The sequence below is a fragment of the Culex quinquefasciatus genome, chromosome 1, assembly GCF_015732765.1.
Source record: "Culex quinquefasciatus strain JHB chromosome 1, VPISU_Cqui_1.0_pri_paternal, whole genome shotgun sequence".
NCBI lineage: Eukaryota > Metazoa > Arthropoda > Insecta > Diptera > Culicidae > Culex > Culex quinquefasciatus.
This window is the reverse complement of record NC_051861.1, coordinates 81,095,423-81,113,850: the sequence shown is the minus strand read 5'-3', so window position 1 is coordinate 81,113,850 and position 18,428 is coordinate 81,095,423. Positions and strand designations below refer to the sequence as shown.

At 45.7% G+C, this 18,428-nt stretch overlaps 2 protein-coding genes across 2 annotated transcripts in view; both read right to left on the bottom strand.

The window, feature by feature from the left end:
* Nucleotides 1-502, bottom strand: part of LOC119766625 — a 17,109-nt gene extending 16,607 nt beyond the window's left edge. Inside the window, exon 1 of the mRNA XM_038251652.1 lies at nt 441-502. Coding sequence (XP_038107580.1) covers nt 441-449 — 9 coding nt within the window. The 5' untranslated portion in view covers nt 450-502. The remainder of the gene's footprint in view (nt 1-440) is intronic.
* A 135-nt stretch (nt 503-637) lies between these two features.
* Nucleotides 638-12,864, bottom strand: LOC119766623 (rapamycin-insensitive companion of mTOR-like). Its single transcript, XM_038251643.1, is given in 9 exon segments — nt 638-826; nt 829-867; nt 870-1,379; nt 1,439-1,521; nt 1,584-1,978; nt 1,980-3,411; nt 3,642-3,850; nt 3,909-6,022; nt 12,520-12,864. Coding segments are annotated over 9 exon segments (4,896 nt in total). The 5' UTR covers nt 12,569-12,864; the 3' UTR covers nt 638-761.
* Nucleotides 12,865-18,428: the final 5,564 nt, after the last annotated feature.

The following is an 18,428-nucleotide window of genomic DNA, read 5'->3' as shown; positions in this document are numbered from 1 at the left end:
AAATTCTTAAATTCTTAAATTCTTAAATTCTTAAATTCTTAAATTCTTAAATTCTTAAATTCTTAAATTCTTAAATTCTTAAATTCTTAAATTCTTAAATTCTTAAATTCTTAAATTCTTAAATTCTTAAATTCTTAAATTCTTAAATTCTTAAATTCTTAAATTCTTAAATTCTAAATTCTTAAATTCTTAAATTATTTATATATTTTGTTTTTTTTTTTAATTTGTGTTTTTTTTTTTTTGTAGCCTGTATATGTTTGAATTCTGAAATTTTCGATTTTAAAATTTTAGCAACTTAGATATTATGAATATTGAAACGATAAACGATAGAACAGCACGTCGGCCCGTTAAGAATATCTTCTAGCATCTTGAAACTGGGTAGAGTTTACCGCAGAGATGATTCTTTAATGTTGGCAACGAGATAGAAATAAAAATAATACCTTTTGCATCTGGCCGAGGCAACCTGCGCCCGCAGCGTCGTCATTCCTTCAAATTGTCGAGCTCATCTCGGCGATATTCTCACACTCGTCTCCTTTAAACTGGCCTTGGAGGTGACCTCAGGTGGAGAGGTTTCGAATTGCTAACAGAGGCTCCGTTGGTTCCACTGGGCCCTGTTTGGGCATTATTCCTGTTTCGTTGGTTCACTTGAATCGTTTCGTTTATTGCTCGTTTCTTGGTTCGGAGTCCTACCGTTAACACTTTTCATCACACTGCGTCTTCTTCGGGCCTTCGGGGACACTACCGAAGAGGGGCCACTTTCGTCATCCGACGGTCTTCGTTCCAGTCTTGCGGACGCAGAAATCTCCCCGTTCGCGGTAGAAACTTTCAAGTCCAAATCGAGAAACAGCTCCTGCAGGAACCTCCTGAGCCCAACCGGTACGTGTTCCGGCCGAGCTGCAGACATACCTCGAATACGAAATGTCTCTGGAAGGCGCTCGCGTGTTTCTGCTTCAGATCCAGTAGCTGGGTCCGGCTCTGCTTGCTCCACACCGGGTTCGCCATCCGCTGGACGTGCCGCAGAATGCTCGCCCTAATCCGGTCCGACTCGTCGCTGAACGAACTCTCCGACGAGTTGAAGCACTCACTCCGGCTGCTGCTACAGGTCGCCGTCAAGGGTTCGCCGCACTTGCGCCGACAACACTGCAAACAGTCTTCCCGCACGTGCCCCGCTCCGTGGCTGCTGTCCACCGAACTGACCCGGAGCAGTTTGATCGAGTCGGCGGATTCGCGGTCCACGATCGGAATCGACAACGACGTGCCGGACTCGGCGTAACCGGAGGCGACATTTGCGTCCAGTTCGTTGGAGGTGTAGTTCGAGACGTACGTTCCGGTGGGTTCTTCCTTGGGAACAGGTCCAGAATGTTGCGCCAGGCAAATGCCTGGTTGGGAAGGTTGGGGATTGGATCATTCGATCATTCTTTGAAGCATTCGATCTTACCTGCGTAACAAGGCCCCCGGATGTCGGCCTGCAGCTGAAGTCGCTGGTGTTTCAACCGAAGACTTTGCCGGAAGTCGTCATAGCTGGAAACAAAATTCAAACAATAAATCACAGTTCAAAACGAATCCCTCCCCGTCGAACCTACCCCATCATCGCATTGAAGCTGCAATTCCGGTCCAAACTCCGCACCTTCAGCTTTCGGTTCTGCTCCGTGATGGACTTGGACGCCCTCAGCCGGAACCGCGAAATGGTCGACGTGGAAGACGACGACGTCACGCTGGCCATCGCATCGTCCATCATTTCCGCCAGCTCGTCCGCGGCCGACTCCGACAGCATGGGCCGGCAACGTCTCCGCAGGATCCGCAGCGTGTGATAGCCGTGCAGATCCTGGGCGGAGATGACGTTGGTCTCGCGCAGTGGCAGACCGGTGAGCGAGATGCGGCGGTACTTTTCCTCCGAGGAGAGCTTCTTCAGGTCGATCAGGTTGGAGCTGCTTGGGATCGGGAGAGTTGGCTGCTGCATCATGTCGGGTGGAAGCGTCCATGCCGAAGATCGACTCGTAGCTGCTGACGCCGGACGTGTTGGAGTCCGTGTTGCCATGTAGTGCGCGGTGATGTAGCGAGGTTGAGGTTATGTTTGTGGGAGCAACGACGGTGGCCATGAGACTGATTCCGTCCGTGGTTTTCGACTCGGACAGGGAGCGTTTGTGTTTGGAGAAGGACACTGCGGGCGGTGGTGGGAGGTTGCGGGATGCAGCGAGGACACTCTCTGGTAGGGTTCGTGATCGGGAGGTGATGTTGGGGGCAGCGCAGTCGCTTTGATCTTCCCCGACGGAGGTGCTCTCGAGACGGGACACGACCAGTTGCTGATCTTCGCTGTCGCCTTCGAGGAGACTGTTGCCACCGTTGCCTTCTCCGAGAAGAGCCGTGTAGTTGTACGGAGGCAACTCGTAGTTGTGCCGAACTGGGGTGTTGAACTGCTTCGGAAACCACTCTTCAGGTTCGTAAACCGGCCAAAACGTGTTCCGGTCGTGGCGTACCGAAATCCAGTTCAACTTGGCAAGAATATCCGCGCCCATTTGGGTTGTGGCCACCAAGCACAAGCAGTTCAATGCCGTTGATCGTATCGAGTAGACTTCAGCGTACTTGGCCAACTGTATGAACCGCTCGTAGACCCTAGCCGACGGCAACTCGTACAGATAACTCACGCCGTCCTTACTCGTACTACAATGTCCAAGCGCCCACATGGCCGCCTTCAACTCCAACACTTCCCGATCATTCGAGCACTTGGCCTGCAGCAGCGTCTCCACCAACTCCAAGATTCCACCGTGAACCTGTAGATTCGACATGCCCTGATTCGTCTGGACCAACTGGCCGTACAAATGGGGCAACACATTCGGCGCCGCAATTCCCGTCCTCTGCGCGCAGTGCCTCCTACTATAAGTCCCGTCCTCCGTCTTCGTGTGCTGCGTCAAGTGCGCATGAATGTCCGCCTCAACCAGCAGCACATACTTCCGGTTGTAAGTCCGCACCCACAGCTCGATCTCCTCCCGAATCTTCGCCGCCGTATGGTTCAACCCGCGCGGAATCGAGTAAAACTTCATCATCACCAACTTCCCGTGATCGCTGATCCGCTGCAGGTTCGGCCAAACATTCACCAACTCTTCAAGGTAGATCCGTTCGTAGCAAGCCTCCTCCAGGATCTCCAGCGCGGCCAACTGGACGCACCGCGCCTGGCACTCGTTCGCCAGCTTCAGCAGCAACGGCATGCCCCACACCTCAAAGTTCGGCAGTCGTGCCCGCAGCAGCACCCGCATGAACTGCGTCGCGTACAGGCGGGCCTTGGCAGAGGGATGCTTGAGCAGCGCTCGCATCAGCACGTTCCGGGGTTCGCCCTCCAGCGAGTAGTCCAGCCCGGACACGATCAGCTTCACGTAGCAGATGTGGTTCGTTTTGGTGACGATGGTGTTGAGTCTGCGGACAGAGAGAGGGTTGGAAATTGATTGCTAGGGGAGGGCTCAGTTTCTTAGCATAGCATTGCGGGTCTTGACCAATAATAATCTCAGACAATGTGATTGTTACCCGGTACAAACAAAACTATCTGAGAACGTAAATTTCTACCTTGTGCTTCAAGGCTACGTGCCAGGGGCGGACTCAGTTTGGTGGAAATCTCATCAGTTTTTTTTTTTTCTAAAAATACTCACTCTTTAAACACATCCGTATTGGTCAGCACGCCGAGACCCTTCTCCGTTCGGCACATCCGCCCGATAAACAGAAAGTACTGCTGACACATCGTACTGCTCATGTGCTGCGGACTGAACAGACACTCGTGCGCGGACTTTTTCGCGTGAATCGCCATCAACTGCCGGCTGATGTCCGTAAACAGGTCCGTCAAGATCCGGATGCACTCCAACTGAAACAGAATAATAAAATGAAATTACTTTCTATAAAGAGGTAAGTGCTGTAGTCACCTCCTGACTCTGCTGCAGCCAGTCGATCAACTCCAACGCCGCCGTCACGTACGCCGGCAGCTGGCGCGAGTTCCCGCTCAGATCCTGGTGCGAGAAGCGGTTATTGCTCGGCTTAAAGTACTCGATGATGCGCTTGATGAAGCGCGTGTTCTGGTCGTCCAGCTTGCTGCCCAGGCTGTCCGACCGGAAGATCGTAATCACAATGTCCCAGTCCCACATGTTGGCGTCCTTGTTCGCCAGCACGTTCGAGTCCTTGATGAGTCGTTCGTTTTCCTTGAGGTTGTCGAAAAAATGCAGAAAGCGGGCCCGCTTCAAGCTGGCCCGTTTGCTGGCCGAGGTGGAGCTTCCCGATTTGGTCGTTAGGACGCTGTCGTCGAGCGAGGTGCCGTTCTGGAGACTTCCGGCGAAAAGACTGCTGAGACGGCCGGTTACGCCGCCACCCCCGCCACCGCTGGAACTTCCGGTTGATCCGACCGAGTCGTGCCGGGTTCGCTTCATGCCGAAGCTGGAGCTACTGTCCAGGGTGGCGTATTTGGTTGCCGGGAGGGGGACCGCTTCTTGGGAGCTGAGTTCGCGCTTGAACATCCGGGTGTTGATGAGTTCACCGGACTGGATGATGCAATCGAGGAAGAGCGAGCAGGAAGCGGGTCGGTTTTGGAGCATTTGGTGGAACTGCTGGAGCGCAGCGATGGCCGTTTTGGCCTGGTGATTGCCTTCGGTTGCCTTTGAGATGAGCGTTGGAAGAGTTGACGAGGGGGTTGCACTGCAGATCTCCGCTGGGAGGAGCAGGTGCATTTGCTGGAGTACTTTTGCGAGGAGGATTGTTGCGCGCACCGAGATGAATGTATCGCTGGAGATGATGACTTCAACGAGGGCGTTCAGCAGGCCGTTTTCGATGAAGCAGTACAGGAGCAGGGCCAGGTGAATGTCGGAGACATTTGGCACGCGACTAGCAAGGGATGGGAGTACGGCGGTACCTTCTGCGGCTACGAAGCCTTCGTTGAGTCGCCACGAGTCCTGGTACTCGGCTGGGTCTACAACAGACAGTGCTACAGAGTATTCGTCGGTCCAGACGGGTTGCGGCAGGCCGAGTAATTCGTACAGCAGATCCAGCACAGCTTTGCGCACTTCGAGCTGGTTTAGGTACAAAATATCGATGATGGCCTTCAGCCCGGAAGGTTTCGCCGGGTTGCAGAACTCCAACGTCCCCGCCCAACTCCTCAGCACCGATAGCAACGCCAACCGACTGCACGTAAACCGCAAATCCCGTGCGTCTTTGTTCTTGTCCATGATGCCCAACCGATACGTAAAGTCGCAGTACGGTGCCGCCAAGCAGTCCAACCGCACTCCAGCAATCTCCCGTGTCTTTGGCCACTCCAGCATGTGCAGCAACACCCCGCACAAGCTCTCCGCTATCCTCGGACTGTGACACTCCAGCACGTTCCGCGTTATCACGCTAACCCCTCCACAAACGATCAACAGCTTCGGGTTCAACACCCCAAACTCACAAAGCGTCGCCAGGCAAGCCCTCAACATCCGATCCTCTCGGTCCACCCGCACCGCACGGTCTTCCGCCCCGCTCTCACCCAACGACACCAGACACCTCACCATCACCGAGCTCACCAGCTCCGGCGCAATCACCAACTGCTTCCGGATCAACTTCAGCGCCTGAACCCGCTCCTCCTCATTCTTCAACAGCACGTCCAAACTCCTGCACACCAAGTGTCCCAACTGCAGCTCGTTGAACGCCCTCACATCTCCCGGGGCCATCAGCAGGTGTCGCACCGCCCTCAACGCCCCCGCCCGAATCTGCGTAAACTGGTGCACCAACGAGGCGCTCACGCAGAACAACCACTCCCCAATGCCATAACCCAGCCCAACCTCCCGCTGCTGCACCAACTTCCGCTGGGGACTTCCGACCAGCAACGCCCCACAACTTCCGACGGCATTCTCCCGCTTCCAGCGCTCGATCAGCTTGACCAGCCCGTTCAGCAGGCTGAGCCGTTTGTTTTCGTTTGTGGTGCGCAACGCGAGCGCCGTGAAGATGTCCTGGCCGTTCTCGCGCGTTGACTTCGACGGGTCCATCCGGTAGCAGTCCTCCGGTGGGGGGCGACCTGGTGGGAGGGAAGGGAAGTTGTAAGTAACGATGATCGGGTTGAGGTTTTTTGGCCACTAAGATGGAGAGGTAGAGACCCTAAATAGGGTCCCTATGGAGAGGGGCATCACGAGAGCTAGGAAGAAGTGGGGCAATACGAGCTAAGGAAGGTTTACAGGATTAGAGATCAATTTTCAAACTAGGAAAATATACCCATTTCCATCACTCTAAGCGGGGGTGTTTGAATGAAAAGTACCCAAACCAGTAGAGCAGCTTTTTGTGAACATTTCTGTTTAATTTGACTTTTACCAAAAGTTGTTCCTTTTTCTTTTACAAGCATTTTACAAACATATTTTCAACGTCTATTCTCATCTGACGAGAATGACCTGTTGCCCAAACCATTTCTATTGTCGGCATACATTGTATTTTTTTTCAGCGCACTTTTGTGCAGGATCAAACTAACAAAAAGGAGCATGGCCAGAGGAAATCTTCTGGCATCACTGGCTGAGTGAGCCAGTAGTTAGAAGTAATTTTATATCTTAAGCGCTGTGAAGAGTAATTGATAAGAAAATTCACTCAAAAGTTACAGCTGTTTGAATATTTACATACCATTTTTGTATGGACAGCAGCCAAAATTGTATGGAGACTTGTATGGGTGAACCAATGACGCAAAATAGCTTATTTGGTCATAGGGAAGGCCCCCACAAAGTTTAAGTCAAATAAAAAAATACAAAAAATAAAAATGGTCGAAATCGGCAGATTTCGTAGAGAGTTGCTCATATAAAAAAAATCGTCACTTTAAAAACTAAAAAAAAAGAAATTCAAGATTTTGAGAATTTAAGGGTCTGTTTATTTATAAATTGAGAATTTCGAATATCCGAATTTTAAAATTCAAAATTTTATAATTTTTTGATTGTCGGTTTTTTTATTTTTTTTTTTGTTATTTTGAAATTTTTAAATGCCTCATTTTTTTTATGTGTGTGTAGGAGCAGTGCGTGGCCGAATGGTTACGCTGTCCGTTTTGTAAGCGGATGATTCTGGGTTCGATTCCCATCTGCTCCAACCTTCCATCGGATGAGGAAGTAAAATGTCGGTCCCGGCCTTGGTTGTTGTTAGGTCGTTAAGTCATTCCAGGTGTAGGAGTCGTCTCCATGCCATAAGTACAAACAACACACCAAACCAAGCCTACTCCGGTGGAATCGCTGGCTGCGGTTGGATTCGCAATCCAAAGGTCGTCAGGGGTGGATGGTTCCTAGGAGTAGACAGAGGTTTGGGTGCTCTCCCCATTCAAGCCTTCGGACTCCTAGGTTCTAATCTAATCTAATCTAATCAGACCCTAGCGCAGCCAATCTTTCGAAGGGATCCTGGAGAGTGCCTTAGGTTAGATGACGCCTAGCACTCTTCTTGTCATTTATTAACATTTGTAGTGCGCCATTGCATCGGAATGCATTGAAACATCACAAGCGTTAAAGTGGCCAGGCCTACTGCGTAAAGCCGTATCGCAGAGATGATTCGTAATTGGGTTGAAGTTTGAGCACTGAGTGTTCGAACAACAACACAATTCTGAATCGACAGGGGAGGAAGAAGCGTGGGTACGCTCCGAGATTTGGTTGTATTCGTTGGGAGCACTATGCTAAGAAGGTTTGGTACTCCGGGACCCTCTGGGATGGGACATTGTATTTCCACGAATGCCCTGGACACTATTTGCCGTGGTTATAGCGCCACAACTCGCTCCAAGCCTTCGGACTCCTAGGTTCGAGCAGAAACTAGCAATAGAGACCACAAAAGACCCTGGGGTCGTTAATGTGGATGGTTTGTTTGTTTGTATTTTTTTTAAGTTTAGAGCGCAATCTCAAGCTCCGTTTAACGCGCTCAAACCGAACGGTTAACTTTTCTTGAACGCCATCCTTCCTATCTCCATAACGTCATGATTCGAAATCCGGACACTTAGTACCATATTATTTTTGACGTAGACTTACGTCTTTGTCGAAGGTACTGGGGTGTCATTCCAAAAAACCCGGGCCGAAGGCCCTGGAATATTGCGTCATCCGTCAATCGCTTATATCTTCCTTCCCTCAAATCGAATCGGCACGATTTTGGTTCCATTCGATTCGAAAATTATTCAGCAATTTGCTATAAAACTTTCATTGCTGGCAAAATAGTTTTACTATTGAAACAATTGAATGTTTTAAAATGTTTTCAAAAAGCAGAGATTTTGCAAGCAAAATGAGCGCTTCCCACTCACGGACGGGAATGTCAAGTACCTATTTTGAGGGGAAAATCATCCGAGCAACGCGACCGAGTGTCGGTCGCGAAAAAGGAGGGGAAGTAGCAGACCGGAATCATATATAAGAACCCGCGCTCAGCCCATTCTATCATTCACGTCTCAGACGTCGGACCGGCAGCAGCAGCAGGAAAGCTCAGCCCAGAGCAGCAGCAGCAGGAGAGAGACCAGAGCAGCAGCAGCAGGAGAGAGACCAGAGCAGCAGCAGCAGGAGAGAGACCAGAGCAGCAGCAGCAGGAGAGAGAGGGACCAGAACTGCAAAAGAAGTGCGCATCGCCTTCTCGTCGTCACCGTCAGCCAGTTGCCTCTCGATGGCCGGACCGTTTGGATCGTCCCACCCGGGACGAGGCAGCAACAAGATGGGGCGCGCGCTTGCTACTTCTCGTCGAAAAGTTGCCTCTCGTGGGTCAAGCCGTGGTTGTGAAACTTCCAAATTCTAGTTGTTAACCACTTTCCAACTCTTCGGAGTTCCCTCACTTCCCATCCCTCGTCCCACCCGGGGCGAGGCAGCGCAATGAATAATTACAGTTTAAATTTCAGGAACAAATTTTGGTTTTCGGGGGCGACGGTCTGCACAGCTTTCTGATGCTGCTCTCGCCCCCAACTTCTAAAAACCCGGGCCGAAGGCTCTGGAATACTGCGTCATCCGTCAAACGCTTATATCTTCCTTCCCTCTAATTGAATTGACACGATTTACTTCGGGGGTGACGGATTGCACAGCTTTCTGAGGCTGCCCTCCCCCTCATTCTGCTACCAAACATTCACTCGGTTCGCGAAAAAATCGTTTTTCGTTCTTCTCTTTCCTTCCTCCATTCGATGTTGTCTAGTCAAAGATTTATCAACACATTCAAAGTATGTTTACATGGTAGCTGCGGTTTTGTTCGCATTAGATTTGCCATCTCTTTCTAATAAAAGTCAATTCGAATCGTATATAAATTCTGTTTCAACTACCGGTACGTACACGGTGCGACTGAATTTACCGATCGCATTCACGATCTTATTCCGTTAATGTATTTCAAGTGTCTAGCTAATTCATCAAAATTAAGAAATGGTTCACATATCAAAACTTTACGTAGTCTACGCCATTCCGGTTATGTCTGTGACATAACTACTTTGACTTTTGTTATAGCTGGCAAAAAATCATGTAATAAGTTGGAAATGTAGAAATATCATCAGGATATAGTAGAAATAGTCAGTTTTAAGAGAATGCATGCAAAATATGTCTTTTCTAACAATTTTTCATCAGAATTTGAAAATTAAAATGACTTGTTGTGCTTCGAATCCCGGACACTGATAAGAGCTGATTCGAAATCCGGACACTTTTGCTTCGAATTCCGGACACTCGATTTTACTTATGAATAGCACAAATTTGGACTGAAATGTTAGTGAATGGCATTCTTTAGGTCTCAAACAAGCTGTTAACATCAAAACAATCGATAGTTTATATGAAAATTAGCTAGAATTTAAGGAAATCGAAACCATAAATTTCTGTTTGCCTTCCCGGTGCTTCAGACGCCAATGAAATATTTCCATTGAAATGTTTCGCATTTTTGGTAAACTTATACTTTTATTTTATTGTTTTGGCATTAACTACAGCGTTGAAACAAACTTTAAATTAAAGTTGATGTTAGAATTCATCAAATGACACAGTTTTGACATTCATAATGCGCACTTATATCCAAATAATTGATAAAGCAAGTTGAAGTGTCCGGGTTTCGAAGCGTCCGGGGATTCGAATCATGACGTTACTTAAACCATATAATATGGTTTGATTAAAATCATGTTAGAATTCTTCATGAAACTTGTCATTCGATAAGTTATTGAACAATCAATCTCTCCGATGAGTCATCAATTTTGAAGATCTGGTCATCTCTGTTTCATGTTATGGTCAATTAGTATATTTAATCCCTAATTCATTGAAAAGATTTACTAAACAAACATGTTCCCGAAAATGTCCTGACCCAAATAGAGGTCAATCACCTCTCCTCTCAAGTCAGCTGTTCCCAACCTTCTCACTGTAAACGCCAATTGAAATTAATTGAACAAATAAAACGAACACGCAAACCAACTTGATCCGCATCTCCCATAGCTGTGCCGCTGAACCCTTCACAGCACCGTTAAGGTCGCCACCCCAGCTGACAAAGCAATAATTTGTTTATAAAAAAGAACAACAACAATAAACACACTCAAAATCGCTTCGACGAAAAAATGCCGAGAATTTCAAGTCGAACAACAAAACGCGCGCGCTTTGTGTCCTGCCTATGATGATGTTCTGCAATCGTGGGCGGTGGAAGATTTTCGGGAAGCCACAACAAAAACCAATGTTTTTACTTTCGCGCGCTCTTTGTACAGATCGGGGTTTGGTTTGGGGTTCCCGAAATAGATGGTGCGGCGCGTCGCGCTTTCTTCGATGTGTATTTTCTTCTGTACTTTGTAGCAATTGAAGAATCTGAATCCACAGATTTTCTTCAGTTAACTATCTGGAGATGCTTCTGACATTCTTTTCAACGACCCCAGCCTCCGCTACCACAAGTCACACATCGTCACCGTAACGCCACATTTGACTGACATCGTCGCGCACTGATGTAGACTCGTCTGATGCAGCCAGCCATTTTCCGGGAAGGTTTCCTAGCTCGGGTGCGACACTGTCCAAAGCACGCGCGTGTCACGTGTGTGTGACGACGTCCGGCAGCTGTCCGATTTTCGAGGAACCTTTGTCGGCGCAGAGCAGCGAGCTAGCTCGCAAGCAAACAAACAAACAAACAAACAAGTGGTATTTGGGGCATTCAGCACTGTTTGTAGCGAGTTCACCAAATAGAAACTTCTAATTTCGTTTCTTCTGACAGGGTTATTTTTGGGCAAGACGGCACACGGCCAGAGCCATCTTCCAACGTTCAATCGGCTGATCGGCCCTTTTCTTTCGCTGCTCGCGCAACGGCTGTTTGTTTACATGTACGCTGTGTGCACAGACATTCGCAAACTCGGCGGTTGGATGATGATGAATGCACTTTGCGCATACTTTCTGCTTGCCGCCGAAGGCGTTCCACGAACCATTCCTCAATCATCGTACCGTCCTGTCGGGGGACGCTCACGTGCGTGATGGATAGTGCGCAACTACGTTATAGTACAACTCTACTACCACCACACTGCACGTCGTTACTACTATTAGGTCAACCAGCGCGATACTATAGAGAGACGATTCTCCATTCGTCGGCAGCCGGATTGCGCGCACATCCGTCATGCCCGTGCAGAAAAGATGAGTGAGAGAGCGCAGCACAACCTTTAATGTGCATATTTATGGTGCAGCTGGGGCCGGGTGTGAAAGGCTTTGGTATGCAGGTCGGCGGTGGCGACGAATTGCTGCTGCTGCGACAGAACTGTATATAGTCAGGGCAGGCTCGTGTCGTGGCAGTGCTGCGCGGTTGGCTGTGGGAAAGTTGCTCGGTGATTCATTTGTTTTTGCCGTGGTGACTTTATCGGGTTGAACGATCCGGAAATTCCTCGCGTTTCACTTGAAATTGCTCAATTTGAGCAAGGTTCTTCTAAAAACTGAATCTGCTGAATCGTTTTTATTATACTTTGGACCAAAAATATGCATGCTTTATGAAGAACTGTAACGTAGTATTGATCATCAAACGCGTCGCACATCCTTTGATCGTTATTCGCGAACCACTATGAATTTTCTTCCTGCAATATTGAGACCATTCATCATGTGATTATTTGCCCTGCTTTGCGGATCCGTCACAGGTTTGCGATTGAGAATAGGTTTGTGACTCTCCTCAGTACTGCAGTGCTACAACATCGAAGTAACGGGGTCTTCAGCAACATCCGTGTTGATTTGTACCGTTGTAAATTCATTGTTTCTACAATCAACTCCATCGTATCGTGATGAGGACCAGGCGTTGTGCCAATGATCAACAAAACAAACTTTTTGTATTTCATAGCGAGTCGGCAAATCTGGCAACCCTGGCGGCTTCTTTGCCAACAAGCGCTTCGCTCCGTCCTCCACCAACCCGCCCCGGTTCCACTCCTCCTCTGCCATCCTTCCGGATGTTTATTGGCAAAGCATGACCTAATAACACGAGCGACGACGACGACGGCCGCGGCCACGACGGAAAAGAAGCCCATGTTGGGGCCAAAAGGAAGAAGCACCAATTTCTTCTCCAAACCCGCAATGTCCTTCCTCAAACTCCCGAACAAAAAAGAAAAAACAAAATCTTCAAATCAATTACTCCTCTGCCGTTGGCTCCGGTGCCGGATCATCCAGCTGGACATGGCCATCGCAAGCGGATTCCTTTTCCTGCGAGGGGAAAGCGGGATGGTAGTGAGCGGTCCCTCCGCGACGGCGAGGGAACTAGAAACTTCCGGCTTTCCGGACACGAAACGAATTACACCGCGCGCGCGGACACTAACTTTCGCGAACTTCGAGCACTTTCTTTCTGCGTTTAGCACCGATTCCTTGCAACGAAATGGTCCATTTTTTCGTGCTGCGCCGTGAAATTTGCAGCGACTCCTCGCGAGCTTCACTTTTTTTTGGGTGAGATTTTTTGACTGACTGAAAAACTGACGGCGCTGACAGTTTCGTTTCGGGGCGTTCCTTATATAGCGTTTGACGCGGGGTGTGGGAACTTTATGACATAAAGTCGAAAGACATAAAACATGTAATGTTTTGATTTTGATTCAGAATCAGGATTTTTGTTCATTTATAGCCTTTTTCATAAAATTAAAAAAGCAAATTTAATGTTTTTTTTGAAAAGTTTTTTCAATCGCCTTGAAGCTTAGTACGGAGATCGGAAGGAACGCGATCGAGAAAAAAAAAAGATTAAAATATTCAAAAATCAAGTCAAAAATTAAAAATGCTAGAGAAAAAAACTCAAATTACACAAAATTTATTTCTGGGATTTTTTTTTTTTTTTTTTTTAAATGTCCAATAAACCAAATTTTCAGTTTTTACTTTTTGGGTGTTTTTAATACCCTTGCCTCAAGGCGGTTTCAAAAACACCCAAAAACCAAAAATTGGAAATTTGGTTTATTGGACCTTTTTTTTAAAAAAAAACTCCGGATTTTCACAGTTGAACGGACGGACACGGGGTTTCAAAAGGTGCAGCAGGTTTTCTTTTACTTCTTCTAGGCGAAAACCTGCGCAAGCGAGATCGCTTATGTCAAAATCTTCGCGCCACGTGGTTTAAAACGTAAACAAAGTCAGCTGATGATGAAAATTCATAGGCACTTTTTGCAATAAGGCTTTCTAGGCCCAGTGAAAAAAAATAGAATTTAACTCAAAAATGACGAACTCCTCGTCACAGTGTCCTGATGCAAACAATGATCGAGCTGTAGCTGTCACAGCCCTGCGAAGTATGTTGGCTGACATATCGGGCAGTCAGTTAAATAAACCAGCTAGAAGTCGCTTGACAAAAAAATGTTGCTAGAAAGAGATAGGAAACCTGATGCAAACAAACGTCCAGCTGTCATGTAAACATACTTTGAATGTGTTGGTAAATTTCTGACTAGAAAGCCTTATGGTGGTTTGAATTTATATTAAAAATACAATTTTTATCAATTTTTTTGGCAATGTTAGTATCCATGATAAATAACAAGGACAACTTAATGTCAAAATAACTGTTACTAGCACCATACCAATGCTAAATGTTTTAATGAAATATTGCATAAGACATTTTTAGAAATCATGCGTAATCGCGCGATGTAACTTCGACAACTTGAATGTAGATGGCGCAAGTGATATTGACAAAGAACTTTGTCCTAAGGTTTCTATACGTGGTGTCAATCCGAAATTTTCGCGAAGCGAAAACGTTACGTGACGAATTCCCCTCTCGGCAAATTTCCCCTCTTTTTGGTGCACGCTGGTTGGATGAACGAACGTTTCCCAATCAGTCAATCGAGAGACGTGAGATTGATGTATCTAAAATCTCCCCCACTCCACCTCATAATTTTCGGATCGTCGACGAGCCAACAAAACTCGGCTCGGTCGGTCCCGAAAATTCATTCTATTGCTGGACGTCAACGAGAACACATTAGAAGCAGATGGCCTGGTGGCCCGGTAGCAGACGGCCTGGAGTTCCGAGAGCAGATGGCTTGGAGGCAAGGACCAGCTAAGACATGGCAGTCGCGGGAGTCGATCATTGGAACTGGCCACCACTTGGACTGGAGTGGCCGGAGGCCCCAGGGATGTTCCGATGGGGGGACATTTGCCGGACCGTAAGAGTTGGGGCAATATTGGTATCAAACTTTATGGTTTTTGATACTGGACATGAAATTTGATATTTTGGCAGTAGTGGCCACAATCCGGAGTGGCCGGAGTCCCCGCGGATGTTCCGATGGGGGGAAATTTGCCGGACCGTAAGAGTTGGGGCAATATGGGTATCAAACTTTATGGTTTTTGATACTGGACATGAAATTTGATATTTTGGCAGTAGTGGCCACAATCCGGAGTGGCCGGAGGCCCCGCGGATGTTCCGATGGGGGGACATTTGCCGGACCGTAAGAGTTGGGGCAATATGGGCATCAAACTTTATGGTTTTTGATACTGGACATGAAATTTGATATTTCGGCAGTAGTGGCCACAATCCGGAGTGGCCGGAGTCTCCGCGGATGTTCCGATGGGGGGAAATTTGCCGGACCGTAAGAGTTGGGGCAATATGGGTATCAAACTTTATGGTTTTTGATACTGGACATGAAATTTGATATTTTGGCAGTAGTGGCCACAATCCGGAGTGGCCAGAGGCCCCGCGGATGTTCCGATGGGGGGACATTAGCCGGATCGTAAGAGTTGGGGCAATATGGGTATCAAACTTTATGGTTTTTCATACTGGACTTGAAATTTGACATTTCGGCAGTAGTGGCCACAATCCGGAGTGGCCGGAGCACTATGGGGTTTCAGGCGGCCATAAATCGAAAAACCGACATACTCTAATTATTTTTTTGGTATTTTTTTTTCGAAAATAAACATTCTAACTAAGAAAAATCCGGAGTTTGAAAGTTGTAGGTTCAAAATTCACTGAATTGCAGACCTTCAAAGGCGAAAATGGTAAGAAAAACATGTTTTTGACAAAAAAATGATTATTTTTCATAGTTGTACTGTGTAGCTGTTTATGTATTTTTTCCTGCATCATTATATATATTCAGAAAGGTAATTGATTCAACTTTTCAATAAAAATTTACAAAACACACTTTTACAGGCTAAAAAAATAATAAAAATCAAAAAAGATGGATTTTTATTCAAAATTTAGTTTTTTTCAACTTTGTTAATGGAGTACTTTTTTTGTGTGCGTTTGTGCGATCTGAAAATTTTGCAGCTTAAAATTTGAACCATGTCCTAACTTGTCTCCAAATTTCAAAGTGCACTTATGTGTACTTTTTGTGTTATGCCATTTTGAACATTTTGATTCATGCAAGAAAATTAATGATTTCGCGTATACGCTTGGTTAAAATCACATTATTTACCTGCGAAGGCAGAAATGACGTACCTGCTATGTATGTTTTGAAATTGATTTGATATTCATGACTTTGTTGGTAATTAGGTACGTTTAATAAAATTAGAAATTCCTATTCTAAGTATTTTACAGAAACGATTCGTCGAATATTCATATCAGTTCGTTGTTGTGTTCTTTTGAAAGTATGGATAATAATACCGTAGTGTCCCTGTACGATATAACGAAGCACTATTCTGAAAACGTGAGAACTGCTTTCGAGTATATTTGTAAGAATTATAGCATTGCAGAACCATCACATGATCAACTCAGGGAAAAACCACAGATGAAAAACTACGCATGTTGTTCTGTAGCTTCAAAACGAGGAATACAAAATCCCATAGAAGAAGTGCATATTTTAAGTAATCTAACGACAATCGGTTACATAGTGATTTTGATTTAGAAGAATTTATCGTGGAAAACGTGAATTTTGCAAGTGGATCAACAAAAAACGTGGACGAGAATCCATACAATGTTCCATAAAATAAACCGTCTAGAATTCTAAAACACCGCAAAAATCAAATTTTAATTGGAGGGGGAGGGGGGGGGGGGGAAGTCTTCAAAGAGAGGTGGATTTTAACTCAAGAAGAAGGGGAGGGAGATTGAACGGAAATCAGAAACTTTAACATAGCATAAACCGCCATTCCGGGCATCAAATAGACAGACCAAGAATATTAAAATTCACCACTTTAATGCATGTGGCCTCAAATATATGAAAAAATCGAAAATTAAACTTTTTTTTTGGAAAAATATCAAAATTCATTTGTTTTCATTATACTAAGTACAAACAACACAAAAAAGTCACAAAAAAAGCAAAAAAATATTTTTGGCCGCTCGCTTATATGGAAATACCCTATAGTGCGGAGGCCCCACGGATGTTCCGATGAGGGGACATTTGCCGGACCGTAAGAGTTTGGGCAATATGGGTATCAAACTTTATAGTTTTTGCTACTGGACATGAAATTTGACATTTTGGCAGTAGTGGCTACAAATCGGAGTGGCCGGAGGCCGCGCGGATGTTCCGATGGGGGGACATTTGCCGGACCGTAAGAGTTGGGGCAATATGGGTATCAAACTTTATGGTTTTTGATACTGGACATAAAAAGTTGCATTTGGCCATTATCTGAAACTAAGCAGTTAAAATATATTGCTTATTAGGCAGGAAGTAATAAATAGATTACTGCGATGCACATTGTTTTGTGCCACCGCGAAAATCTGTTTCTGGAAATTTAAAATAACTATCTCGTAATCATTAAGAGTCCTGTAAGGATAGTTTTTAATGTCTGCTGTTCAAATTTCCTTTACTGCCGCCGATTGCTTGCAACAGCCTTGCAAAAACATTCCCGCATCTTGGTAACTTTCGAGTGATGAAGGAAAGTTAATTGATTTCACTTCGATTTCTATTTCAGCTCCACTTGCAATTTCCGTCCGCTTAGTTCGATAGGACGGTTATTATAAGGGGGGAATTTGGACCGGACATTCTAATCGAAAATTTCAACAATCATCTTGCAAAGTTCTTTGTCATACTGGTCATGTGTAACATAACCACCTGCACCTTTTTTGCTTCAGAAATTTGAAGAAAATTTGTTCCTGGTGTCATGTCCGTTCGTCCGTGCTGTCAAGTAGGAGCTTTTCTGTCAAGAAGGACCGCGAGGTTAATTTTTCAAAATTATTTTAAAAATCCATTTTAAACTCTATGTGGTCGTACAAAGGTTCATAGTACTCAGAAAAATAAGCTTTATCGCTGAAAACAATAATATCAGCAATCTAAGCTCCATTTTAGGACCCAATTAGATGCTGTTCTCCTAGTTCGAGCTACACTGAAAGCCCGACCATGGTAATTTTAAGAACATTTGCTAAAAATGCTGCTTATTAAAATAACTGTGGCTTTTTGGTGAAAGTAAACGCAAAAATGGTAGAATGTATCATGCTCCCACAAAATTGCATGGTAGCAATTACGAATTCATTATCATTCTTTCCATATTGGAGGGTTGAAATTACCATACCGCTCTCGACATAGTAAAACTGACTGCGTTAATCAGTTGATTCAAGCACGGAATGTTTTTAGCAAAAATACGTCGGTGCGTGTTCTCAATTTAACCCTACAATATGGTAGCAACTACCATGGTTGGGTTTTCAGTGTATAGTTTTATGTTTTATTATGTTCGACCTGATTTTCAAGAAATCGCTCCCTCTCCTTTGTTCTGCTATTCGTAAAGCTGTTTCTTGACCCTTTTCCTTCCGATCTGCAGGCTAACCTTTAATTGGCATGGTGGAAGTTGCTATCAAATGTGTCTTTGATATTGTGTTATCAACAAACTTGCCAAACAATGTTGTAACATTGATTTTAAGCAATTAAATGAACGATCAAAACAAAGCCGATGATCAAAAACCATTTTAATGCAACACAATAAATTGACAAGACAACATTTTTTCGATGAATCAACTAAAGTCCCCTTGGAACGAGCTGTCAAGTAGGACCATTTACACGGTTACTGAAAATCGCACTTTTGGGAGTTCAGAAATCGCACTTTTGACAGTTCGCTTAAACGAACTCAAAAAAGTGTGATTTCGCGAACTCGAAAAATGGTAAAAATCGCCAAAAAACGAGTTCAGTTATGCAAACTCCCAAAAGTGCGATTTTGGACTTAGCG